Source organism: Etheostoma cragini, chromosome 15 (genome assembly GCF_013103735.1).
Source record: "Etheostoma cragini isolate CJK2018 chromosome 15, CSU_Ecrag_1.0, whole genome shotgun sequence".
NCBI classification, from domain to species: domain Eukaryota; kingdom Metazoa; phylum Chordata; class Actinopteri; order Perciformes; family Percidae; genus Etheostoma; species Etheostoma cragini.
The window spans coordinates 20,020,981-20,048,805 of record NC_048421.1 but is presented as its reverse complement, the minus strand read 5'-3'; the positions used below and the strand labels follow the sequence as shown (position 1 = coordinate 20,048,805).

Genomic DNA, 27,825 nt, shown 5'->3' with positions numbered 1-27,825 from the left:
CACAGGCCTACAGAGCTACCTGCCAGCATTTCATTCCCAGCCCTTCTCATCTCCCAGAGTCATTGTTCCCACCTCTGCACCAGGGGGAAGAGGTTGGGGCCCTGAAGAAGAGATGATGAGGGAGGGAGGAAGAGGAAGGGTTCGGGGGGGATCTGGAGCTGGTTTGGTCTCACCTGGTCTCACTCCCGCCAGCATTGGCAGTGGGTGGTGGGTGAACGCCATGCGGGGGGACCTCGTCTGGGAGGACAGGGCGCTGAAATCGAATTTCCCCGGCTTCTTAAGAGAACCAGGCGATGAGAGTCCTGGCAAAAAGGGGATCAACAAAATGGCAGAACAGAGACGAGGTTTTAATCAAACAAGGCTGCTTTTCTTACTTCGACTCTACTCAAAAGGAAATAAGCTTATCATTTTTTTAGTTGATTGCAAGAATCTAATGATTATGATTGAAATCAATGGATTGATCGGTTGATTCATTCATTGATTTGTTGATTGGCTTAACATACAGATGGGTTCTCACAATCTGTCTGTCCAATACTCTAGGTTTGTATTCGGTCAGCAGGCTGTACCATGTCTGGCAGATTGAAGGGGGGGTGGGGTTGAGGGCAGGGTCCGGGGAGAGGCCATGTTTTTGAAGCAGCAGGGATTCAGAGCGAAGGGAGGGAGGTGACGTGAGAAAAAAGGAGGGAGGGGTGGGGAGGTCGGGAGGCTAGAGGCAAAGTGTCAAGAGAGAGGAGAGCTGGGAAATGCAATGGCGGCCTACTTATGGTCACCACTGGAGTGTCTATGTAAAAACACAGCAAAGTCCATATCCTTGAAATCCATTCAAAGATGGCTCCTCTTGGAGATCCAAACTATCAGACTAAACCCAAACCCCAGTGATTGCAGAGAACCACAGTCGCCAAACACTCCAACCAACCTACTCACTGCACTTGTCAGGATGCCTCATAGAATGAATGGGATCCTGGATGGCCTCATATCTGGGGCAGACTGTGAATTCCCAGCTAAAGCCGTGTGAGCTACCCGGCTACATATAGCTGCAGAAGAGCATGCCAAAACATACATCAATTGCTCCTCTGATGTAGTGCCCTTCTGCAACATCTGACAGTCAGGTATTTTATGTTACTGCCTTAAGACGTACAGTATTTCATAAATAAGTGCTTGAACTCTCTCACACACACATACATACATACACACACATACATACATACATACATAGATACATAAAAGATGTTCAGGCTGGGTGGCGAGCACCGGGCAGCCTGCCAGTGAACGCTGGATGGGAGAGCGTTGGAAAGATGGAAGGTGATGGGCAGAATAGGAGCGGTGACGGCAACGGACGACACACACAGACAAACATAAAGTGTCCCCCTCTTTCTATAAATGTCGGCTGAGGCTAAAGGACTGCATGAAATATCCCTGTTTGGTAAAAACGGGCACACTAAGTATAGGCCAGGCTCACCAGCGGACCAGAAACATGGCCAAAAGTGTGAGAGCTACAGATAAAAGAAGCTCTCTTCTGTGATCAAGGCCTTGTGTGGTGGGCACTGAGGGAATTTATTTTGATGTATGGTAATCCAAAGGCACAATTTAGACTTGCAAGGTTAGAGGACCTGCGCCAAATGGTGTATTTGACCTCTGCCGAGAACCGCAATGCTGAATATATGCTGAAATAAAACTCCATAAAAAAAAAAAATCCATAAAACAGTGAATAATGAGGAAGTAAAAATATAGAAAACTGCATCAGCGTAGACACACAGACCTCATTATTTTCTCTACTGGACTCATGTTTTGTTTGTTTCCAGATCAGATTTGGTTGAAAGAATACAGTGATAAACAACCTAGGCGAGCAAAAGCCCCATAAATGACTAAACAACACAATATTCACACATATAAAACAAACGCACTCAAATAAAGATGTGGGTAATTTCAACATGGCCCAAAGAGACGTGGAAATAGATTTTATGAGCTAAGGATATAAACTCTAACAGAGCAGATTTCTGAAAAGCTTTTTCTTTAATGCTACACTGGGAAATCTTTTATCACTATTTACCCACAATGCTCACAGGCAGCATGGGCGCAGCTGTGCTTGTGTGGGCACCGATATTTATAGAAGAAAGAAAGTGGGCGCCGGCACTTATGTTCAAGCTATGCGCATCATGTGGGAGAAGCGGATACAATAAGCAGGGTGAGATACATTTTATTTACGCCTAGATTCATAAAGAAAAAAAAGCCAGTGTGAGGACAGAAGGGCACAAGATGCTTTTTACCCAATTTTATGGCTAAAAAAGAATAGCACTTTTCTTGTTGCAAACATTATACTGTTTGGCTCTAATCCCACGTGTATTTAATGAAGAAGATAACAAGATATATGGCAGAGTCAAAAAAGTAAAACAGAGTAGAAGAACAGACTAAAACCATAAATGGTTCATAAAAACTAAAAGAAGATAAAAGTATAAACCATTTGCTACAGTCAGCAGAACATTAGAAGCGTAGGCTTGTCATCCATCTGGCACTGGTATTTTACTTCCGACGGTGTGTTTGGAATGGTGCTTGGGAATTTATCACAACCAATCTAATTAAGGGCACAGAAAGCACACCTGCTGCAATGCAAACCTTTGATGAGCAACTAGTGAAAGACATACTCCGATCCTTAAAGCGGCTGTAGTCAAGATTTGTAGACTAATAATGGGTCACATGACTACTTGTATTTAAACGGGCTCCCTGGTAGTGATTATGCCCCGGCTCAGCAGTTGCCCTCAGCTCTACAGAGGTGACATTACTGTTTTGATTCACTCTGACAGCTGTCATCAGCGTTGTGTCCTCTAAACCTTAAAAAAATGCACTGTACACTACCTGACCGGCACCAAATGCAGCCAGACAAAGCAAGCAGCTAGCTGGTGAACATAGTAGAGCATTTAGTAGCTATAAGGGCCCAATATGTTTCACAGGAGTTCAAACAGTAGATACCAAAAACAGACCTGAAACCTGAGTAAATTTGGGATTTATATTCAATTAATGACAGGCAAGGAGAAAAAGGCAACAGCTCGCAGGATGGGGGAGGCAGCGGAAAGAGCCTCTTGCTGGTTATGGAACAGGAGGGAGGAGATGGAAGCCAGGAGGGGAAGATGGGCAGTGACTTGGCCACCACTGCTGACCCACCATTGGGAGGGTGTTGTGGTTAAGGGTCAAAACACCCAATGAACGATGGGTACCGCCTAATGACATCAACCCCCGGCTGGCCAAGGCTACATTCACTTAAGGTGAATGAAGATGAGAAGCATTTTCAGTTGCATTTGTAGTCAACGTATCTGCTGGATGTGCAAAATAGGCAAATGTTTGCTAATATGTCACAACTGAACAGGTTTGCTCTCCCAATATTTCCAGACATTATATATGTCATATTATTGAATTATAATTGTTGATGCATTAACATGTGAGAAGCATTTTGATTTTTGGTGGCTCTTACAAATGACAATACTTAACCTTAATTTGTAAAATCTACTAAGCAGTCAGATTTAGATATATGAAATGTAGTGGAGTAGGAGTATAGAGCAGCATTACACTAAAGTACTCAAGAAAAGCACACAGTAACAGTCAGCAAGTTAGCAATCTAATGGACTTTCATTTGCTGTTTAAATATGTATGGTCTCTACACAGTTTTACATGAGGTGCAGAGAGTTAGGGTAGCATTTTTCAGCTTGCATTTGGATTGCTTTCTCACAGTGTAAAAAGCAGACAAACCAAAGCCCAACATGTTGTGGATTCAAAGCATTGCTGCGATGAAGCCTCTGTTTTGCTCCAGTACCTCTGTGGTATGTATACAGATGACTGCATGCCACCACGGAACAATTTCAATTATAACCAGCTTATTATGCATAAACAGCCTTAAATTATACATATTGTTTTTAGTCTCTGTGATTTTCCCTAATTAGTCTGTATCTTGCAAAAATATCTAGTACTATGTGGCTTCTCAGTGAGGAGCAACAAATGAGGCCCAGATGTCCAATGAAAGCTCGGTCTGATAAAGCTAACAGAAGTTACTCTGATCTCTCTCTTAATCTGTGTTTGTGTGTGTTTGAGCACATGCACACACGCACACACACACACACACGCACTTGTTTGTTCTACATTATTTCTATGTCCTGCTCCTGGCACACTGCACAAGCAGACTGGCAGCCAATTGCTCCCATGACCCTCTAGTCTTGCTGCGCTAACAAGCTGGCGACCCCACAAGCCCCCCTAACTGTCACAGAAATGGTCCACTAGCATGTTCACCAACACACCCACACCCACAAGTGAGAGAGAAAAACGCACTCGTCATTCAGGTAAGCAAAAGCAAGGTGGTGACTACCTCACACATCATTAGCACCCATAAACACTGAGATAATGTGGTTCAAGCAGAGCAAAGACACCTTAGCAACACCACAACCATACACACCACAGTTTTAAGCCAATAACATCAAATATTAAGCTGGAATTCTGCCAATATCAGACCACCTGTTTTTACTGAGGAGTTGACAGTGGGGTTTCCCACCCCTGAGCAGCAGGAGCAAGCAGGCAGAAGGAGAGAACGGAGCAGAGTGGAGCGGGAGACAGCAGACTTGATGATGATTTACATGATCACCTGCTATGCCTCGGAGCTTTTCATTCAGGTAGAGGATCACCTCCAGAGTAGGCAGAGGCAGAGGCCCTCCCCTTCCCTCTTCTTCCTCCCTCCTCCTGTCCTCTGCTCCTCCTCTCTTCAGCTCTCACTCCCAACACCACCACCATCACCAGAACAGATGTCTGCTGTAACCCAGTAGCTCCCTTCGCTGTAGACACATGGAGGCGCCATCTGGACCGGAACGCTGCTTCTTTCGAGATTGGGGAATGTGTGTGTGTTTATTTGTGTGTGTGAATGTAAATCAGAGAAAGAGCTGAAATTTTGTTTTTTGTGTGTGTGTGTGTGTGTGTGTGTGTGTGTGTGTGTGTGTGTGTGTCTGCAACCCATTTGTAAATGTGTGTGATAGTGAGTAAGCATCTCTTCGAGACAGAAGGTGCCGTGTGCATTGATGACACACCTGAGTGCCTTTAGCCGTGTTTGTTTGGGTCGTATGTTGGTTTTCCTATGGCGTCTTTCAGAGACGGTTGAGTCAGGACTACGGCAGGTGGGACACCACTCAAGAGCTTTGTCTAAACAACAGGCTGCACGAAGTGGCTAACAAACCCTCATTCACACAGACACACGCACACACACCGCCCTCGTCCTTTTTTTTTATCACTTTCTCTCTCAGGGATCGACAACAAAATTACAACACACCCAAAGCACTTAGCTGCATGTTGCAGACAAATTCACACAGCCTTTGAAAACTGTTTGTATGCACATGGTGTGTCACAACAATGTGTTTTTTTTCATTTAATAATGCACATAGTTACACAATGAAAATACAGTGGATTGTTTGTCAGACAGTGTATGTCATGATCAAAGTGATTCAGAGATGTGTTTTTTGTATTGTGTAGTGCACCAGGGATGCCTTCATCCTCCTAGATATCAGATTTTTCCCCCCACAGATATACAAAAACATTTTTGAGGCAGACTGGCGATGTATGTTATGGAGCTACCGGGCTACCAAAAGGCTTTGGTAAAACCCACAACGGTAAACAGCAGACATCTGGCAGAAACAACCCCACCCAGCGGCACCATACCCAGAAAACAAGACACAAGAGAAGAGAAGGAGAGAAAAAGGACAAATGGAAGATGCAGACCAGCTCACAGGAAGTGCAAACAGACTTGGAAAATAATAGACAAAAAGAGATGTATACAATTGAATGGCGGTGTGAGCTGAAGTAGAGCATGTATAAATGTACACAGTATAATGTTTAATGTTTGTTCTAACCATGGTAAGGAAACTGCACTCCATCGCTCTCATGCTTAATCTTCCTCTCCTGCACACTGGCCAAATGGTGTTGCACTGAAAGGCCAAACAGGGGAGAAGGGAAGAGTTAACAATGGCAGAGGGGAGAAGAGAAAAAGAAAGAGACAGATGGAAAGAATGAGAGAAAGAGCGAGAAAGAAAGAGAGAGAGAGAGGTGGTTAAATAATGGGCAACAGGGTTTTTTTTATGTTATAGAGTGCAGCAAGTGTCCATAAAATAGTTACATTATTACTGTGCGGGGTATTAAAATGGCCGCATGTGAGTGGGAGTGACGTTACAAATTGGAAAATACATGAAAACATAGCGATTTACAGAATCAAATACTAAACCCAAGAGATATACATGAAGTCTACTGTAAATACATTTGACATGATAGCCATCATGATGGAAACATTCTGTAAGCCAAAGGGTGAGTTAGTGGTGAGTGATTTAAGAAGTAAATGGGTGGTTACACAGGTGCTGCTCTGCTGAAATAGTCCGGATTACTCACTACACTCACGCAGTGTCTGGGGAATGATTTGAAAGGAACGGTTTGACATTGTTGGGAGATAAGTTACTTGCTTTCTTGCCGAGATATAGATAAAGATTGATACCACTGTTGTGACTGTACCGTAAATATAAAGCTACAGTTGGTTAGCTTAACGTTAGCTTAGTGCAAAGACTGAAAACAGGGTAAATAGGAAGCTACAGTTGGTTAGCTTAACATTAGCTTAGCGCAAAGATTGAAAACAGGGTAAATATGAAGCTACAGTTGGTTAGCTTACCGTTAGCTTAGCAAAAGACTGAAAACCGTGGAAACAACTAGCCTGGCACTGTCTGAAGGTAACAAACTCTGCTTATCAGTACCTCTAAAGCTAACTAATAAACATGTTGCATCTTGTTTTAACTGTACAAAAACCACAGTGTAAAAACAACAACAACTCGCTGTTTCATAGCTGGTGCCATGGGTTGGCTTAAATTACCACAAAGACTAAAAAACAGGAAAACAGTTAGCAGGGCTAGCATGTTACATCCTCTTTGTTTTATCCCTACAAAAACTAGAGCATAAAAACAACATGTAGTTAGTTGTATCCCACTGTTTCCAGTATTTGCTAACCTAAGCTAACAGCTGCTGGAGCTACAGAGTGGTATCAACCTTCCCACTAACTCCTGGAAAGAACATGTCTGTTGCATATGATACGTGATGAACATCAAACGATCTCACTAAAGTACACTGTCATAGTTTTTTTTAATGGCCTACGTAAATTAAAACCACAAAAGGGATAGACAATTGTTCAAACAAAAGTCTATTTAGCTTTTGAGAGTTAGGTGTTGACAGTCTCGTACATCACTCAAACACGTACACACATTCCAGGGACAAACACTAGGATGAAAAAAAGATAAATGTCCTCAGCTTCGGGTCTTAGGGCCAGTTCAGCCAAAACAAAACTAGACATATTTTCACCCCTTCGCGGGCCTACGGATAGTTTTAGTTATTTACAGAAGTTATCTGAAATATCCGTATATGAGACATATGCCTCCACGCCATCACAACAGAGTGTGAAGTTTGTTTATACAAGTTATATAGGAAAAAACTAGACAGCTACCTGTCATTTGAGAAGATATGTCCAGGCTACTTGGGATAACCCACAGACCGCACAGGTCTTTTTTTGAGGGGGTAAAGTATGATCAGAAACTGTGACATCGAGACTCTGTCTAGAAACAAGTGGGACACTGTTTCTCAATAGAGAGTTTTTTAAATGTCATGTTTCACTACAAGGATATGTCGTTTACTTCCATTGTCCTGGGTGGTGGTAGAAGTTTAAGCAGTTTCTTCTCTGCAAAAACCAAACATATCTTCATGTCCAGTAGGACGAAACTTTAGTTTTGGGAAAACTGGCCCTTTAAGTTCCTGCCGCATGTGAGAAAGGATGCTATAACCTAGCCATGGCATGACAATCCTTCTACATACAAACTCTGCTTGCTGGGGTTGGGGGTACAATGTTGTGAGTTGAAGTTGTGAAGGAAGGGAAGGTGAGAAAAAGAGTGGGGGATGATGAGGGGGTCAAGTGGTGGGAGAGAAGGGTCAGCACAGTAGAGAAGCAAAGGGACATGGAGGAGGTTAAGAGGAGAAACTGTGGCTTCTGGTCCACATACGTTAGTGTGAAAACAGTTGTATTTAAAACCCTGAAAAATGTTTTCTTAATCAGGTTGTTACTACAAGTGATGATAATAATTAATAGCTAAGAATGTTTTTTAAACTTTGACGATTGTCTATTTACCAGAATATTTAAAGGAATAGCTCAAGATTTTGGAAAATACACTTATTTGCTTTATTGCGAGAGTTAGATGAGAAGATTGGTACCACTCTCATGTTGGTAGAAACATGCTACTTGGCCATGTGCAGAGGTAACAAAATTTGCCTACCGGCACCTGTAAAACTCACTAAATGACTTGTTGTATCTTGTTTGTTCAATCTGTACAAAAAACAAAGACTGAAGGTTACTGCACCTGGTGGCCGAAACCACAATGTACCGCTGTACGCCTTTGTACGGATTAAACAAACAAGATATAACATGTTAATTATTAAGCTTTACAGGTACAGATCTTGTTACCTTTGGACAGAGCCAGGCAAGCTGTTTGCCCCAATTTCCTGTCTTTATGCTAAGCTAAGCTGTAGCTTCATATTCACTGCATAGACATTTGTTTCAATCTTCTCATTTAACACCCGCAAGACATAAGGATATAAGAATAAGGATATTTCCCAAACAAAGTCAAACTACTCCTTTAATGTCAGAGAGAAATAAATGTGTCTTTATAAAAAGGTAAAGGTAGTGTAAGCCTGTTCTGCAAAAATGTTTTGATTGTATATGAGTTGACGTGGACCTGAGCCCAGCTCCAAGAAATGTGTGAGGTTTGCGTGCAGAGTGTGATGGCGAGGTTGTGGCGGGACTACCTGCATCCACATCATTAGGCCAACCGCTGGACTGGGAGCTGCTGCCCGCCGCCGGGGAACGGCCCGAGTAGAAGACATCGTCCACCGGGCTCTCCATCTCACTGTCGTCAATGGACTTGCGCTTGTTGGAGCTGAGTTAAAAAGAAGAGAAGAGGGGGTTTGTTTCATTCTTGCAGATGGTGGACAGGAAGGAGTTTTATGTTGAGATTGTTTATTTCCATTTTTCTTAAAACGCGCATGTCTGCCTGGTTTCTAAGTGAAACCAACAGGCACTACTATTGGGGCTCTAATGATTGGACGCATATCATATGTGGGACATTTGAGGACAATAAATGGGGGCCAATTTTACCTGTAGTCAGTCATGTGTCTGCATGAATTTACAAGTTATAAAAATGTAAAATGTCAAGGTTTCCCATCAATGCTTTGTTTTCATATAATACTTGAGCCAAAGGAGACAGAGGAAGACAACTGGAGACAGCGAGACAAACATGAGGCCAGAATTTATGCAACATGCTGAATTTATATTGGACCGAAGCAGCCTCACACTAGAAGCTAGAGTGTAGAAAGTGTGCATGGTGATGCTGGGAACTCATTTTTGTGTGCGTTTGCAGATTCTTACAGACTCATACATCTGTGACCAATAAAAATTAAGGACGGTTGTGAACGTACAGCGTTTCCCTGCTGATCCAAAAGGTTTTAAATATGTACGCGCTCATGTCCATATCTGTGTGTGTGACAGCATGCGTGTGTAACTTTTGTGCGAGTGTGATGCAGGGGTCTGGGTTACATTAGTATCAAGGGAGATATTCTGTAATGAGTGTAACTACCTCCGTGGGAGACTTGCATAAAGCTCCATTTCAGTCCTGCAGCGTAAGACGAGCAAGAGAAGGACAACAACAGAGGGAGCCGGGGAAATAACAGAGACAAAGGACACAGAACACAGACAGAGTGACGGATGGATCGTGGGGAAAAGGAGAGGGAATGAGAAAGATTAGCAGCAAAGAAGGGAATAAGGGAATAAGGGGAGAGAACGACCACAATCAACAAGCAGAGCAAGCTGAGCATAAAGAACTCAGTAGTGTTAAGAGGTTATAGGAATAAATGGAGAATATTAGTACAGAAAAATAAGTACATTTTATTTGTTTTGGATGTATGTATGTTTGTATGTGTGCTTTCAGTGGTGGAAGTAGTTAGTACTTTACTTAGGTAAACTTAAGTAAAGTACTAACAACACACTATAATAAATACTTTGTTACACGTAAAGGTCCTGCATTAATAATATTACTAAAGTAAAAGTATATAAGTATCATCAGGAAAATGTACTTAAAATATTAAAAGTAAAAGTACATACATTTCAGAAACCGGGAACGATCAAAACAGAATTAACAAATTAATGAATAAAGTGTTTAATCGGCGAACCATTTCAGATGTACTTGTAGGCTGGTATATAGTTTTTTTAATAACACATTTTATTCATGTGATTTGTTTGCAAAAATCTTAATTTGTAAAGTAACTAGTAACTTAAGCTGTCAGATGAATGTAGTGGAGTAAAAAGTAGAATATTTCTTTCTGAGATGTATTGGGGAAGAAGTAGAAAGTGGCATAAAAAGAAAAGACTCAAGTAAAGTACAAGTACCTCAAATTTGTACTTACGTAAATGTACTTAGTAACATTCCACCACTGTGTGCATGCATGTGTACGTACCTGGTGGAGGGGGTGGAGGTGATGGAGCGCCGTCCCAGGGTCACCTGGTTGATGTTATAGTAGCCGGGGCTGTCCAGGTCAGCCAGGGAGAAGTTGGGGCCGGTCGCTGTAGCAACCGGGGCTAAGGAACACACACACACACACACACACACACACACACACACACACACACACACACACACACACACACACACACACACACACACACACACACACACACACCATGTAGAAGAATATCAGAAAATGTGCAACGCCATAATAAGATAAAAAGCATTTATTGTCTCCCAGTGCTGCTTAGAAGAAACTCCATTGCACACATCTGTATATAATAAAACAACAACATTCATTCATCAGAAAACAAGGGCAGGTAGGCGATGATAAGAAAAGACTTTTCACAGATCACTAAAAGGAATTAAGAACAAGCTCTACATAAGTATGCATTTATTTTCTTAAAAGATGAGGCTGGTGTTCTTCCTATTATTTATTCATTTTAGCCTATCACCATTTTGTCACCATTTTGGTCCAGACTGAAATATAACAACCTGTTCTTTTTCTTTTGGCAATAACCTTAAAATATCAGTGGGTAATAAGGCAAACTATATCAATGATACATTTTTTTTTTAAGCTGGATCATGGTCAACAATATTATCACAATTCTTCTTACATGTTGGTTTTAAGAATATTTCGCACATTTTTGACAGTAAAACATAACGGTTGTCCCCCTCAAACTTCAGGTGGAAAAAATAGTCTAACAAGGTAATAAAACACCACATAAGTTCTCAAAGTGAACACTTTAAAGCAGTGGGTCTCAAATGGGGGCACTTGTCACCCTAGGGGTACTTTGGGTACGTGAGTTGTTAAAAAAAAAAAAAAAGAATTCCAAAAATATCAGTCATGCATAATTGTTAAAATAATGAAATTATAACGATTGAATGCATTTAGTAATGGATTGTCTGCAGATTAAAACACATTTGGTGTTCTAGTGAATTATTTCCAGCAACAGGATGTGGGATTGAGACTAAATGAACTACGGATTGAGACTAAATGAACTACAGTGCCGTCCAGTGTGGCTCATAGATGGCTTTTTAAATGGTTTTGGACAACAAAAGAACTCAGCAGCCCAGAGGAATAAGATATATCAGGCTTTGGACGCAGACAATACTTATTATGTTATTAGGGTCAATTAGAACATTATAGAATAATACCAGCCGTATGATTACATACTACGGTATATATTATAAGAAAGCGACTATAGGAAGTGTAGTCAATAACAAGCAGTGACAGGAAGAGCGTGTCTACGCAGAAATTGACAGGGGAAATTATAGCCGGGACTCACTCTGCGAAACGCGGACCAGCTCGGCTACGTTCCACACCCCTGAAGTCACAAAGCAGTCCTGGAAACTCAAGTGGCCTGGGCAAAAGAAAGAGAGGAAGAGGAGTGTGTGAGATCGCACCGCGGGGTAGATGCATGTACCTAACATGCAGAAAATGACATGTGCACACGGATACACACATATGTAATTATAAGACACACAGATCAGTATCCACACACATACACACATACACACACACAACATGCAGAGGAAGCAAAAAAACATGTATGGAAACATTGCTGGTGTCATGCAGTGGGACCATGTGTTTCCAATAAGATACAACAGGTCGTCGGGTTAGACGTGGTATTATTATCATTATTATTGAAACTTTAACAAACCATTAAAAAAAAAGTTGGGTGTTCACATCGACTCATCAACTCTATCAGCGCTGTCCAACATTCAGACCGCTTGTGCACAAGTAACCCTCTATTCACCCTCTGTCTTAAACGCTTTGTTTTAGCGCCTGTCTCTTTAAGCCCGCCTCCTGAAAAAGCCCAGTCTGCTCTGATTGGTCAGCGTTTCAGGGCCTTCTGCATCGCAATTCAATTTTATTTCAATTCAATTTTATTTATAGTATCAATTCATAACAAGAGTTATCTCGAGAAACTTTACAGTTAGAGTAGGTCTAGACCACTCTCCAGAATTTACAAGGACCCAACAGTTCTAGTTCCCTCCAGAGCAAGCAACAGTGGGCCAGTGGCGAGGGAAAAACTCCTTTTAAGCAGAAACCTGGGACAGGCCGAGGCTCATGGCAGGCGGTGTCTGGCATGCCGGTTGGGTTTAGAACTTGCGCTCTCCGCACCGTCACTGTAGCCAGGGAATGACTGTAACGGCACTTTCTAACTATATATGGTAAAGCTGTGACTAAGGTGACTACTATTGATTAATCTGTCAGTTATTTTCTCAATTAATCAAAGTTATTTGTCTATAAAAATGTGGATTTTTTTATATGTCTTGTTTTCTCCACAACCTGAAGATGCCACAGAGGAGTGTAGAAACTAGAAAGTATTCACATTTAAGAAACTGGAAAGAGAGAATTTTTACCTTATTTAACACGTAGTAGACCACAACTTCAAAGGTGATAATACGTCAAGGATGAGTTTATTAAAGGCTAAACAAAGTGCTAAAATCTCACTCACCGTAGCCTATCCTTAACGTGATTCCAAGTCTAACCTTAAACCTATTCTAAAGCCCTACATTTGTCGGTGAAAAAATGTGCTAGCTAAAGTATCCCAAAACAAAGAATTGTCAGAATTATCCCCAAATTACGTTCTCACAAGGGCAGCTGTACAAAAGCACACCTCAGTCTCAGTGTTGACTTTCAAAATAATGGAGGTGCCGTGTACTGTAGGGTTCTTTCAGCATGTTTGTCCTCTTACAGGACTTTTGCGTACGCTAATGTTTTGTTAGCCTCCCTGAGTAAAGTTTGTTCATCCGTGGTCTATAATGTCCACATCCATAATACCTAGGTCTATGGTGTGTGTGTGTGTGTGTGTGTGTGTGTGTGTGGGTGTGTGTGGAAATGACATCCTAAGCTGCAGGGTTGAGTGAACTTTAAATCCACACCCTTCTTCCCTTCACTTTTCTCCAGTTCTCCAACTCTCTCTCTCTCTCCTTCGCTCCATCCCTGTCCAGGGTTAACCACAGCAGGGACGGCGCATGAGGTCAGCGCTCAGCAGCGGCCATGTGGTTCCCATCTTCCAATAACGTCAGTGTGATTTATGAGCGGCCCGCCACAATCCCAGCACAGCCCCCACGCTACAGTACCATCAGCTCTCCTTACCATAATAAACTGAGACCCAACTCTGCCGGGACACATTGGCTCACAGAGAGGCCTGTATGCAGGGGTGTGCTAGTGTGCGTTTACAGTATGTGCATGTGTGTTAGAGTCTGTTCTGTGTAGTTGCGATTGCACGTACTGTTGGCAAAGGTATGTCAAACATCTTAACGCATGCATGCGTGCAAACGGGACGTGCTTGTTACTTGTGTACTTACCATTTGGTGGGGGCTTGACGTCTGTGTCTCCTTGCTGGTTTGAGTTGTCTGATTGTCCTGATTGTTCTGTGGGACAAAAAAAGAGAGAGAGAAAGAGAGAGATGTTTAGTCAGGTGGACAGATATCTGGACACTAACCAAGGTGAGGGGGCAGGTAAGTATCAGAGGGAACTCCTGACGGGAAATGGCAACTTCTTTCGTTCTTTCCACTGAAGAGAGACAGACACAGGCCTGAGATTAAAGATGCATACCGGTCTGCATCCCCAATCAACATCCATTGAAAGTCATAAATCATCTAATCAAAAGGTTAATATCGACACTTTCGGAAGGGGAAAATCACTTACTAGAGAAAGAATTCACTTTTCTCTTCCCATACTTCTCTTTCAGGGACTTTCACCCGCACAAATGTCATGCACATTATTTAAGTTGAAGCCGTGCAGGCTGGGTAACGTGATAGAAGCCATGAGAAATCTCAGCTCACCTTTACTGACTCGTAAGTTGAGGAAATGTACCTTTTTGTTTTTGAGACAACTTTATTTTCATTTTCCGGTTTACAACAAGAATAAAAAAACTAACAAAAAGGATGCTCTAATATTTTAAAATAAGTATAAAATGTTTCGAGGTCAGTCACATTCCGACATCACATTATCAACATAATCTAGATAAGAATGTCAAATTTGAATAAAGGTCTTGTATCCCTTTCTAAAGTTACATGTTTTTTTTCTAAAAGCACACAGTTATTCATTCCTAATACCCTTTAGTTACTGATAGAGGGGAATCCGACTTCCATGTGACAGCAATACACTTTCTGGCCACTGCCAGGGCTAATCTCACACATTTTATATGAAATTTGTTAAGTGGTTTTTCAATTTTCATAAGGTTCCCCAGAAGGCAAAATTCTCGTTGAACAGGTAACGAAATTTGAGTAATCTTAGTCACAACGTCACAAAAGTTAATCCAGAAATCTCTCATCTTCACACACAACCAAGTACAGTGTAGCAAAGAGCCCACTGCTGCAGCACATGGGAAACATGTATCAGGTAGTTCAGGCTCAGACTTGTGAATTTTCTCTGGAGTCAAATACAAACATACATTTTACTGGTTCTATGCATTGTTTGGATAGCCTCTCCTGTTTGTGTTTACCTCAACAAAACCACGTTTCTCTTTTTATTATAGCTCTTTTTTTCCCAGGGACTCTGACTGGCTTTAAAGTGCACACTAGTTTTTTTCTTCGACCGTGTTTGTTGGGTAAAGTGTTAAAGGTCCCAAGAAATTCAGCCTCTCCACTGCTGACTCATAGTTTGAGGAGTACTTGTAAATGGTACACCTGGGGGTCCTCTACATTGTTTGGATTCCATCTCCTGTGTGTGTTTACCTTCTACCTTGGCGTTGACAGGGGCAGGCGGGGCAGAGAGCCACCTGCTTCAGCTAGTTATGTTTGGCCGCTGGCTGCCATTCTTCTTCAGATGTGTAATGCAGCCTTGAGGAGTTTTATGGTCGTATCACATACACCATTCAGGCCAATTACCCCACAGCGCAGAAGCTTTAAGGCTGGCCTGGGCCAAGTCTCCCTAGCCAGAACGTGGCCCCCTTGCAGCCAGTACTAGGCCCCCCATTCTCAACATCCTCTAAGCCCAAATCAGCGTTCTAATCTTGGGTGGCATTAGTGGCCGATGTGCCAGCAAACTGCTGAATTATTCAACCGGTCTGTGTGTTGCCAAGACCAAGACGACATAAAGAGACAAAAAAAATTAAATAATCACCTCATCACTCTGGGTTCGAAAAGAAGAGGGGAAAACACACAGGGATAGAGTTTCTTTTTTACTCACAACTCCCTTCCCTTACTCTGAGGCCATCTTCACGTGATTCTCCCTCAATTCCTCTCACACTTGTTCTGTCTCTGCTTCTCTTTCTCTCTCGTGCTGTTGCTCTGTGGAATCCTGGCAGCCATCTTAGCGCTTGGCAGCCATCTTAGCTTTGGCGGTACCCATGCATTCCTGCTAGCTGACGGCGCGCACACACACACACACACACAAACGCGCGCACGCACACACACACTCTCTCTCTCTCTCTCTCTCTCCCTCTCACAGACCCAACGGTCTTAAAGATAAAAAGACCTACAGAGGATAAGCAATGCGAATGTAGTGAGGATAAAAACTGCTGGGAAGTTTGTCTGCAATCCTGCAAGTGTCGTGTAGCCCGCTCCGATAGCATGTTACCCAGAGAGTATGAGCTAAATAAAAAGGAGACATGACCAAACACACTCTCATAAAGTATGGGGAAGGACAGGAATCATTTAAAGCAAATAAGGTGATCATGGAAGATGAACCCAGAATAAATAAAGCCTGAGGCCTTGCTTGTTGCGGCAGCGCTCGCCCCAACAATCCTGATCACGTTTTCACTACAAACCGTTAAAACCTGTATGCCTCTGAGAAAGGGTGACAGTTTCCAAGCCAAAATTCAGCGCCTAGTTGTCATGACAACAGGGATGGCACACCACAGTCCCGAATGATGAGTGGTTGTTGAAACCTGTGTGTGCATATGTGTCGCTGTTTGGCCTGGCAATTAGTTGGAATGAAGATAATAATATAGACTACTGGCAGGGGCTCAATGTGTTGTTTTATTTAAGTGTGTCTTGGCACCAAACAGAACGCTGTGCTACAGCGAGGGTGACGTTCCACTATATCACTCTGTCTGCAGTTTAAGGTGTTAAATCCACTCCAGTTACATTATCAGATTTTCAAACTCGGTTTCAGAACTTTATACTGTTCTCAGCAAAGTGTAAACCGATCTCTACAAGTTTTTATTTTTTTATTTCTACTTTATTTTTACAGGCAAGTCATAAAGAACAAGTTCTTATTTGCAATGGCGGTACAAGTACTAAATGGACTGTATTTATATAGCGCTTTTCTATTCAACTACTTAAAGCTGTTTTACATAGTACAGGAACCATTCACACACATTCACACACTGTGGCCGAGGCTGCCGTACAAGGTCCCACCTGCTCATTGGACACATTGCTCACACACATTTACACTCCAATGGCGCAGCATCAGGGGCGTGGAGTATGGGATAAGTTGTTAGGAGTAAAGAATTATCTCTCATACAATTGTAAAAATTGACATACAGTACTTGAGAAGTTGTGTGATGAAGCTTAAGGACACTTTGCATGAAGAAACTAGTTCTAATCTACGACATAGATGTATTGGTCGCATCCGCCACTGCACACCTAAGTCCATTTAGGTCAAATGATATTTTTTGGAGAAATGACATTACACATTACAGTGTGTGACGCTGGTAGCAAAAGTTTATTTGAATGTGGACTAATTTCTACAACTGTGTTGCGCACAGCGGGGTCACAGTTTTTTGACAGAGGTTACCAGGTATGGTGGTAACGTGATAAGATATAAAGGAGAAGTGGTATTTAGTTTGACTAGTTTTGGTATTATTTCAAATACTCTGACATATCCAACTTTAAGTATCAAAATGTTTTGGAGTCACAATAGTTTGTTTAAAGCACGCCATCTCCACCAGACCATGTGCACATTAACGGACAAAAGAACGTTCTGCACAACATATGGTCTTCTTTTTTTTTTAAATAATCATTGTGATATCAACTGGCACAATAAACTCATCACGAAAAGTTGCAACATATTGCAAAAGACAACTTGTTAGTTGAAAGAAAATAGCAGTACAAAATAGCACTTTGTAATGTATCTGTTACTTTTTTAGTGCTGCCTTTTTTTGTCAATGTTCAATTTGTTCAATAAAAGAATGTTGGAGATGATTTCCTTTCATTTGGATTAAATACAACAAGCAGTTTGTTGTATTTTAGCTGAAAACTGAAAGCAGCAGAAATGCAAAACTAAGTACACTGTAATATCTGTTTATTATCGCAAGTAATATCGTAACACAATATTCAACCACGTTATCGCATATTCTCCTCATATCGTGCAATGCTACAAAGCACTATTATTATTCATGTTGAGTTGAACTTCCAATTGATGAATAAAGTCTAATATTCACTCTCCTTTTAGTTCTATTTTTGGTCGACACCAACTTCTGAGGGTAATACGTGGCTCTAAATACAACACTACGTTAGTTTGCTAGTTGCCAACTCTCTGCCTGACATTTGGTGCTGGGTGGGAAAGCCATCACACATCAGAGCTTTTTCACTGAAAACAGCAGCCTACTGTGGCCAAAATCTGATTAGAGCTGTGAGTGAATCTAAACAGTAAAGCTGTAGGCTGGAAAACCTAAACAACAAGCTCAAAGATGCTAAAATGGTAAAGTTCCAACGTCAAACCAGCTAAATCAGACGAGAAAGAAGCAGTGTTACCTACACAGAATATGCTACGGAGAGACAAAAATAAGTGTTGATCTGGATGCTTAAGGTCCCCACGCCCACACCTATAACACCCAGGCATGACACTGGCTCGAGTATACAGTATGTAACCAGATGAGCGTTTCAGCTTATCAAGGTTGTTCAAATTAGAGCCCGACCGATATATCGGCAAGATGATATTAGGCATTTCACAAACTATCGGTATCTGTATTTATAATGGACGATCATTTTTTAAAATATTTATTCATTTTTTAATGAATATTAAAAAATTAAAACAAAAACAAACAACCATCTTATGAGTGTTGGTGTTGTATAGTTTGTCCACCAGAGGGCGCTCTACAACGTTCTTTTGAAACACTGATTCTTTTTTGTTGTTATTGTGTTTATGTTCAAAGGACTTTAAGTTTCGTATCTTAAGTTTGTATTTTTATACATTTTATTCATCAGAACTTTAATATATTTTGATCTTTCTCTGTTCTGTCGACAATAAAACATTATTATCATATTATTTTAGTGAGGACTCAAAACTTACTGCAAATAACTAATGTTAGGGAAATCTGTTTATGTTTTGTTACGTGTTTCTGGATTTTAAAAAAAATAAATATATATTTCGGCCGATATGTCGGAATATCGGATTTTTAAATGACCAAATATTTTAATCAGCATTGGCCTTAAAAATCCTTTATTGGCCGGGCTCTAGTTCAAAGGCTTTGTACACGTGCACACACCAAACATGAATACACATGCCTCCAAAGCCCAAACACCCTCTTACAGACATGCACACACACGTTTATACACGGATGAATCACCCTTATCTCCGTTGCACAGTCGCCCCAAGGCCCCCTGCATCCGCCTCACCAGAGATAATGCAGCAAAGACACACACAGGCCATCAAATATACCATGCTATCGTTCAAATCACACACACACACACACACACACACACACACACACACACACACACACACACACACACACACACACACACACACACAGTTCATTTTGCTTCTTGGTCAGTATACAGTCACTGCTGCTGATAAACCCCTGCTGTGTGTACACAAAAGTTAACACTGGCTATACATTTATCACACTGCAGATGCAGACAGAGGCTAATAAGTCACACCCAGGCTAATGTACACACACTCCAAATCACACTTACTTAATGACTCCATTCATCACATATACACACACAAACCCACAAGTACAAATCATTCAGAGACACTTGAATGTAAAATTACATACACTTGCTCAGTATGCGGGCAGCCATTGCCAACGCTAATGGACTCATTTACCGTGCGCATATTCATGTATACGAGTGCACAATGCTCACACTGGCACTATGTTGTGTGTGCTAATTTAGCGAACAGCTTAGAGTGTTTGTTTGTGCATCACAGGCACACATGAGCAAACAGGCTCTCTGTAATCTAATGTGCGCTAAGTGATGGGGATGTTTCAGACTGATGACACACTGTAAAACCCTACACCAGTCCAACACTGGAGATACAATATAAACAGCTTTGGATGGTAAACTCGACGATGGCTGGAAGGAAAAAACTCACTCAAGCATGTACATTTCCATATATTTTGTTTTCTCATATTTAGTGTTAATATTTTATTCTCAAAATGGAGATGTCATTCAAAATATTATTTTAAAAAAATTCCTTAAATCAGTAACACAACACATCCTTTGTCAATAGCAGCCAGTTAGCTTAGCGCAAAGACAGGAAACACGGCTAGGACCTGGCTTGCCTAGCTCTGTCCGAAGGTAACCAAAGCCACCTACCTGCAGCTCAGAATGTTATGTCTTATTAATTTCATCCACACAAAAACTGAAGTGCCAAAACAACGTTGTTTGAAACATCCAGATGTTACTACTCAGTAGGCATCTGTGGCTCTTACTAAAACTTTTGTACACAAAGCCGTCATTACATATTACTGACATACTGTGATGCCATGTTCTACTGCTACACTGCAGTGCCCTGCTACGTCCTGCTGTGCCTTGTAATGCCGCACAGCGTCCTGCTATGCCGCAAACTACAAAGAACTGCTACAGACTACAAGTTTTTGTCTATTTTTGTTATTGCCACTCTTCATTCTAACCCCAACCGGCCCGTCAGACACGCCTACTAAGAGCCTGGGTCTGACCGAGGTTTCGGCCTAAAAGGAAGTTTTTCCTTTTGAGAGAGTTGCTTGCTCTGGAGGAGACTACTAGAACTGTTGGGTCCTTGTAAATTCTGGAGTGTGGTCTATCTGTATAGTGTCTTGAGTTAACTCTTGTTATGAATTGATACTATAAATAAAATTGAATTGAATTGAATTGAACATATTACAAGTATGAGCGTGGAGTTTCAAAGACATGGGCATTTACCAGTCAGGGAGGGCCTGATAAAGAAAACGCTATTGAGTTGCAATATGGGAAGTATAGGATCTAGCATTTTTTTAACTTTATTTATGGTCATTTTTAGGACAGCTCAAGACATGAAAAGAGAGAGAGGGGGGGGAATGACATGAAGCAAGGGGCCACAGGTCGGAGTCGAACCCTGACCCTCTGTGTTGAGGAGTAAACCTCTATATATGGGTGCACGCTCTACCAACTGAGCTGCCTGGTTGCCCGGCCTTTTTGGAACAATATTTGGACAAATACTAGGGACTAAAAGTCAGGATCTGGCATTACATTGAACTACTACTAATACTTTTCTCACAAGTCCCACAAACTTCATAGGAATGCAATGCTAAATTGCTGGAGCTCCAATTGATATGGTGCAAATGCTCATATGGTTTAATACCGAATGGTGGCACGTAGGGCTTTAACTAACAATTACTTTCATAGTCGATTCATCTGTCGATTCATTGATCATTTGGTCTGTAAATGATGGTGAAAAAATGTCAGTCAGTCATTTCCAAAGCCCAAGATGACGTCCTCAACGTTTACTGTCACAGAAGAGTGAAGAAATTAGAAAATATTCACATTTAAGAAGCTAATTTTTGCATTTTCTGTTGACAGTTGACAACTAATGAATTCATCATTGCAGCTCTAGTGTTATGTCACAGGTTGAAATGCTAGCAGCTACAAGGAAAATAGTGACTTCACTTATAATTCCTTACTTAAAGCCACAGTTAAAGTGCCCTTGAGCAAAACATGTGTGCTCAGTTTGCCACCTACATGAAGCATCCGAGGACCAACAGTAGATGACTGTAGCAGCAAGAGAAGGCCGCTAACAACTGGGGACATAAAACAGGCTATGTGGTACGGGTAGGGGAAAGAAATCCAAAATAGTATGCTTCGTTACTTGTTGGCCAACAATTTGTCACATTGGTTCTTTTTCCCAGAATCAATATTAATTTACTTTCCCAATGATTCACCTAAATATTTTGTGTTTATATGGTACTGCCAACAGCAACTGCATCATATCAGAATTAGCTATATCTGTTCCCAGCAAAACAGAAAGCAGAAGATCCATGTTGTGGATTTCTGTACAGATTAAATAGATTTCAGACTGACTGACTGACAGGATGTGATGTGCATACTAAATAAAATTTGCTATACAAATCTAATTGGCATCCATGTATCGTGAAAGAATTGAATCGGTACAAAAGCATACATTCCCATCCATATTACACTACAGTATGTATAAAAACATGTAAGAGGCCAGTGTAGCCACAGCCTAAAGCCCATGACCCCTCTGACTCCATCTCCCTGTCTCCACCCTCGGTGTGCATGTCATTTAAGGATAGCTCCCCAGACATGGTTCACTTCACAGTCAAATGATAGGGGCCTCTTCCTGCAACTGCACAAGAGCTCTGCGGACAAACATACCACTGTACTCTGTCTCGTCATTGGTCTCGGCTCTGCCTCTCCCCTGCACTCTCCCATGCTCCAACCTCCCACCCCCCATATAGACAGAAGTCTATACGAGCCGTGGTGTTTTTGGCGTGCAGGCTCACACCCCGTCATTTCAGGTGGAGTGTGTGGGTCCCAGCAGCAGCTCGGTCTCAAGGCTCTGGGTTGTTATGGAAATGCAGCTGCGGTGTTCATACTTCAGCCCTGATTCATTACACATATACAGAAATACTAAATATAATGTAGCAAATATAATGTAGCGTGTTGGAGAAGGTTCATGCTGATGAAGATGAATGTCAAGCAGGCGGTGTACAGGCACTCACTGACTCATACATACATACATACATACATACATACATACACACACACACACAGAGTTTACTTGTGTGTGAGTGCATGTGTGTGGCTGTGTAGTCTCACCCCCCGTCCCCACCCCCACCGACCAGCCTCTGGATAAAGAAAGCAAACAGCCTCCCCAATTGAGTTTTGCTTAAGAGGTTTATCGGTATGTTGCTTAACATTCTGACCTTTTTTTTTTTTTTACTTTAATGCGCTTAAAATGTTCCAAACCCTCCTAATCCCCACGGCTATCCCACACAGATGTTCACTCAGCTCTTTTATTGGACTTTATATCGACCTCTTTTTTCCCCTTCCTCTTCTCCTCCTCCTTTACCACCTCCTTCATCCTCCCCACATCCCTCTTCTTCCCACCTCCGTTTTCGTTTGCAGATTTGTTTCCGGTTTTGGAAAACCACTCACCGCCTTCTGATCAGCCCCTCCTGTGGTTCAATCTTCTCCGAACAAACCTCATCGCGGCCCTGGTTTCTAAGCCAGTGGTCCTTATTGGACAGTGCTGCCGTTGGGGGAGTAGCTGCTGGTTCAGTACATCTGTCCCAGGAATGAACACGGTTGTGACAGGACGCCACTTTCTCCAAAAAGATGCCCCCGATTATTTCATGGGAATTTGTTTCATTAGATAATGTACAGTTGAGCATAACAAGATAATAACAGGGGATTGGCTCAAATCAGCGTTGTGGTTACACAGTGTTCCTGCCGAGCCAGTAGGCCATCCTGAACCGCCGCTGCACAACTGACTCATCCACTTTGACTTCACCCCTTCATCATACCTTTCACCTACTTATGTTTGAACATGGAATCTTGCTCCATTAGCTTTGTTTTTGTCACATTTAGAAGGATTTTCACACTAGAGACAAAGCTAAAGTGGGCGTAGGTCTGGCCCGAGTTGGTTTTGGACTCAATACAAGCTCCATCTCAATCCTTCTAGCAAAGGGGTTTTCGAGGTTAATTAAGGCCAGGGGGGCCCCTCAGCTGAGAGAGACGTAGCAGGGACCCCCTTCTACTTATTTAGTATAAAATGGAGTGGCATAAAGACATATTATGGATTTAGTGGCTACCATTCCTATGGGCCAGTAAGCCTATCCTCAATGCTAGTAATATGATGGATGTTAATGTATAGCTTCTGACATATTTGAATGTTTTATTTATTTATTAAAATGAAGTAACTGAGGTCTCCCTGTTGAAGATCTCTGCTCTAGCAAATGTATTATGTTGAAATTGGTTGTTGCACGTCCCAAAATAATAGCGTACCAAACTAAAAAAAGAGTAAATAAAAATGCTGTATTGTTGCATTGATGCACTCTCTCTACTAACAAAACTTGTTTATTTTGCTTGATAGAGATGCTAATCTTGTGTTAGCATCTTTTCAACCATGAGCTCTGTGCTTTACTGCCTAATTTCTGTCTTTTAAGGAGAATATTAACTAACTAAATACAGATTACGTGATTGTTAACATCCTCTGCGCAACTCATTGCCCAAATCTGTTGCTCGTTAAAATTTTGAGCGCATGATAATAATGGAATCATTGACGACTCAAATGAGCGTACCAAGAGTTTTATCAAGTCTGATTTTGGCAGCATTAGCAGATATTTTAGTGAGTAAATCAAGCTGAAACAATACAAGGGAGGGGGACCAGAACAGGATTTAATGAAGTGAGTTGGACATGTCTCCCCAGTGCAAATTACACTCTTCATCCACTGACCAAAAATAAATAAATAAATAAAAAAGTCCCTCAATTTGTTGAGTTTACTTATGTTACATATGTTGTCAATGTTCAGGCTTATAATGAATAACTGCCAGGATTATTCTAAAAGGGACTGGAAAGGTGGCCCATTAACTGTCAATGGAGCAGCTCATTTCGCTTCCAAATCAGAGCTGAGCTTTCTAAAAGATTGTAGGAATAACACTCGGGTGTTTTCTGTTTTCAGGATGGATTTTTCCCTCCGCTATTTTTGGCACTTCCCTGGGAAGTTTAGTTGGCTTCCATATATCCACACCCTCCCTATTAAACCAGCAATTCCTCAAGCAACTACGGTGGTGTCAACAAAATAGCAGTTAAGCTCGCAAATCCCCGTCTTTATCGAGCCACTGAAAAATCGAACTTGAGTCTATATAATCGATCTTTGTTCCCACATTCGGTGTAAAATGGACAATAGTGCATCTCTATGTAGTTCACTGAATACCTGGTATGTAACTCCATGTGACAGCACAGCATGGGGGCGATGTGATTAATTGTGAAATGTGTTTTCTGCGCTGGTAGTGTGAAGTGTGGGCGTGAGACCAAAAATACATCGCTCGGTGGCTATGGATGTGTGATTGTGTCTTATATATGTGTATGATAGTGTATATTATAGTGTAAAAAAAAATAATATCTGAAGAGCACATGTTGAGGCACAGTTGGAGATAAGCGTGTAAACATCTGTGACTGACAGGCTGAGCAGCAGAGTGTAGGAGGGAGACAGCGTTCCTTTTATTAAAACATGGAAGCATGCGTGTGCATCATCATGCAGAACTGCTCGTGGGAGTATTTGCACGTGCGTGCTCCCTGCTCCTGAGTCTTTGTCTATATGTGGGAAAGTTAAAAAAAAAACAGAGAGATAATTCTGCGTTAGATGCACATCTGTGTTTTTCTGTGTGTGTGTGTGTGTGTACACCGTGTGGCCGCCTTGCCCGAGCCCTGTGCCAGCAAGGAGCAGGTGTGGGGAGGCAGCCCTGTATTGCCCGTTGCCCATCTGCGTGGCCGTCTGTGTGCCGCCTGCGCCCTCTCCGTGCCAACGCCACACAGAGCCGGTGAGCCAGGGAGTGAGAGGGGGGTGAGGAGGGGTGAGAGGGGCCTAAAGGGAATCAACCATGGGAGAGAGAGGAGGACAGGGGGTAGAAGGATGGAAGGGGTGTGGAGGGGCGGCTGGCTGGCTGCCCATGTATACCCCCCCCCCTCCTCTCTCCCCCTCTGCCCTGTTCCTTTTATCTTCTATCTGTGCCTATGCTGATGAGCATTGATGTACAGAGAGAGATGGACAGGGAGGGAGAGAAGGAGGGAGGTCTCTTTACCACCCTGCACGTTCTCAGGGTAGTAAAGTGCTTTCTGTGATGCATTGACTATGTTTGCATGCATATAATAGTCACTTTTTTTTTCTTATTCCAAAAAAAGACAATATTGCGACTAAGATGTTTACATGGCTAATGAAAGTGAATATTCCAGTTTACATGTAGCAATGCAAAAAAAAAATTCTCCAAAGTTTTCCAGCGGTGGAGGACTTGTCCGAAACGCAGCGTCCCCCTTTCATTCCTTCAGCCACCTTCTTAAAAGGTTCACCGTTTGTGCACAGAGCTGACCGTGAGTCATAAAGGGGAAACTAGAGCTGGGTGATATGAAAAAAATTATAAAAATAAATCAAATATCACAATATTTTTTTACCAAATACATAAATGTTGATATTGTAGGGTTGCCTATTGGGGCTTTATCAAAAATATTTACACAGTCATCAGTAATGTGGATATAATGACTAAGTGTGCAGAACAGATCAGAAAAGGAAATACCTTTACTGTAATGGAGCCTTTAAAACCAGCAAAAGACAACACTTTTGTCATATTACAAGATTATGATATTTAAAATTTAAAACCCGAATAATACCTCACATTTTTCGGAAATTGCCATATCCTGAAAAAGGCTTTATTTGGGAAATATCCAAACAGAATATGCCGTTTCCATTACCCATATCAAATTCGGAATATTGTCATATTCTGAATAATGGTTGAATACTTATGTGCATGCAATTATACTTTCTGGCTGTATTAATATGAAGCTGGAGGCCAGAGCTCTGACTATGACTGTCAGAATAAAACTATAACTTCTCTTATTGTGTCTCCCCTGTGTGTGTCCCTGCTTTAAACCTCTTTACCGTTCTATCCAAACGTTCGCATTAAACTACGATTATGGAGAGGTGTCATTGCTCCATTTGGCCAGCAGATGTCACTTGTTGGCAGTAGGGGATCAACACAGCAACACATGTTAAAGAAATCTGCCTCTCGCAGAGGGAAGAGACGAGAGAGCAGCGGGAGAGAGTTCAGCAGGGCTGCCATGGGTTTAGCAAGAAGAGCGGGTGGGGGTGTTGGGGCTAAAAGCCCTCTGGCATATCTCGCTTCAGTCAAAATTCCGACCAACATATAAAATATCTGTGGCTCCAAAGAATTAACTCCAAACGTCAACAGAAATCCTTGAGTAGTTTTCATATTGAACTGCAGGTTTGTCTGAAAAACTTCAATAGGAGATTCTTTTTTTGTGTTACTGATCCCATCCACAGAACATGCTAGATAATATAGAGTCACAGCTGGCCTGGCAACACAGACGCATAAAATAAACACTCAAAAGTCCAGTTCAAACTTTAGACACTGGCAGGCTTGTTCAAAGTGCACCGATGATTTGTGTATATTAAGTTTCATACAAACAGAACTGAGTATAAAACGTATAGCAGTGAATGGAAGACATGAGCCACCCTGTGGTACCCCCACGTTTCCCATGTTGTGATATCAGTGTGTGTGTGTGTGTGTGTGAGTGTGTGTGTCTGTGTCTGGGCACAAGTGGGAATGGGGATCATGTGATGCCAGCCTTTGCCAGGGAATGGGGGAGAGAGACAGAGAAGGAGGAGGGGGGAGGGATATAGGGAGAAAGGCAACAAAAAAATGGGGGAAGAGGCAGACAGGGGAAAGAGGTGGAGAGACAAGAAAAGACAAAAAAGAAGTGAATAAGAGAAAAGAAGAAAGGGAGAAGGGGGAGTGGGAGGGAGGGAAAGAGTGATAGATTGAGAAAGAGGGGTGTAGAGAGAGAAAGAGAGAGAGAGAAAGAGATAGAGAGAATGGGGGTTGAGGCTTTAGGGGGGATTTTGAGAGCTGTGGGAACGTTTTGCCTCGCCAAGAAAGACGTGAGCAGAGCGAATAAAAGAAGGAATGAGAAAGAAAGAGAGACTTGTTGGCAGAGTGGAGGGGGGGAGGGGGGGGGGGAAGTGTACAGTGGGCACCAGCTAGGGAGCAGGCCCGATCAAACCCAGCACTACGGGGGAGACAACACCACAGCCAGTGAGAGGCAGCGCCATCACTTTGTAACAAGCCAAATATTCTGAACTACTCTCTCAGTTTACTATAATTAAAACATCTCACTCTCAAACACACACACAAACAAAAACACACAGCCTAACCATCAAGGTAAATGAGTGTGCTACGATCCGGGAGATCATGGCGACCTGCCACTCAAACCTCGACTCTGTGTCTCTGTGTTGGAGACTAAACGGCAGGGACGTGGACTTCAGATTTGGAGAGGAGTCGACTGGATTCACCGTTTGGATGATGTGTGTGTGTGTGTGTG

At 42.1% G+C, this 27,825-nt stretch overlaps 1 protein-coding gene across 29 annotated transcripts in view; it reads right to left on the bottom strand.

The window, feature by feature from the left end:
• Positions 1–27,825, bottom strand: part of nfixb (nuclear factor I/Xb) — a 154,232-nt gene that overhangs the window by 19,081 nt on the left and 107,326 nt on the right. For 12 of the 29 annotated variants that reach the window (XM_034893670.1, XM_034893672.1, XM_034893674.1 and 9 more), the window contains 7 exons: positions 13,923–13,988; positions 11,891–11,965; positions 10,555–10,675; positions 9,678–9,713; positions 8,851–8,981; positions 5,877–5,951; positions 174–302 (listed from right to left, as the gene is read on the bottom strand). In XM_034893670.1, the coding sequence (XP_034749561.1) occupies positions 174–302; positions 5,877–5,951; positions 8,851–8,981; positions 9,678–9,713; positions 10,555–10,675; positions 11,891–11,965; positions 13,923–13,988 (633 nt within the window). Of the gene's footprint in view, positions 1–173; positions 303–5,478; positions 5,652–5,876; positions 5,952–8,850; positions 8,982–9,677; positions 9,714–10,554; positions 10,676–11,890; positions 11,966–13,922; positions 13,989–27,825 lie in introns of those variants that run through there. The other 17 variants (XM_034893677.1, XM_034893681.1, XM_034893694.1 and 14 more) reach the window with 8 other exon arrangements.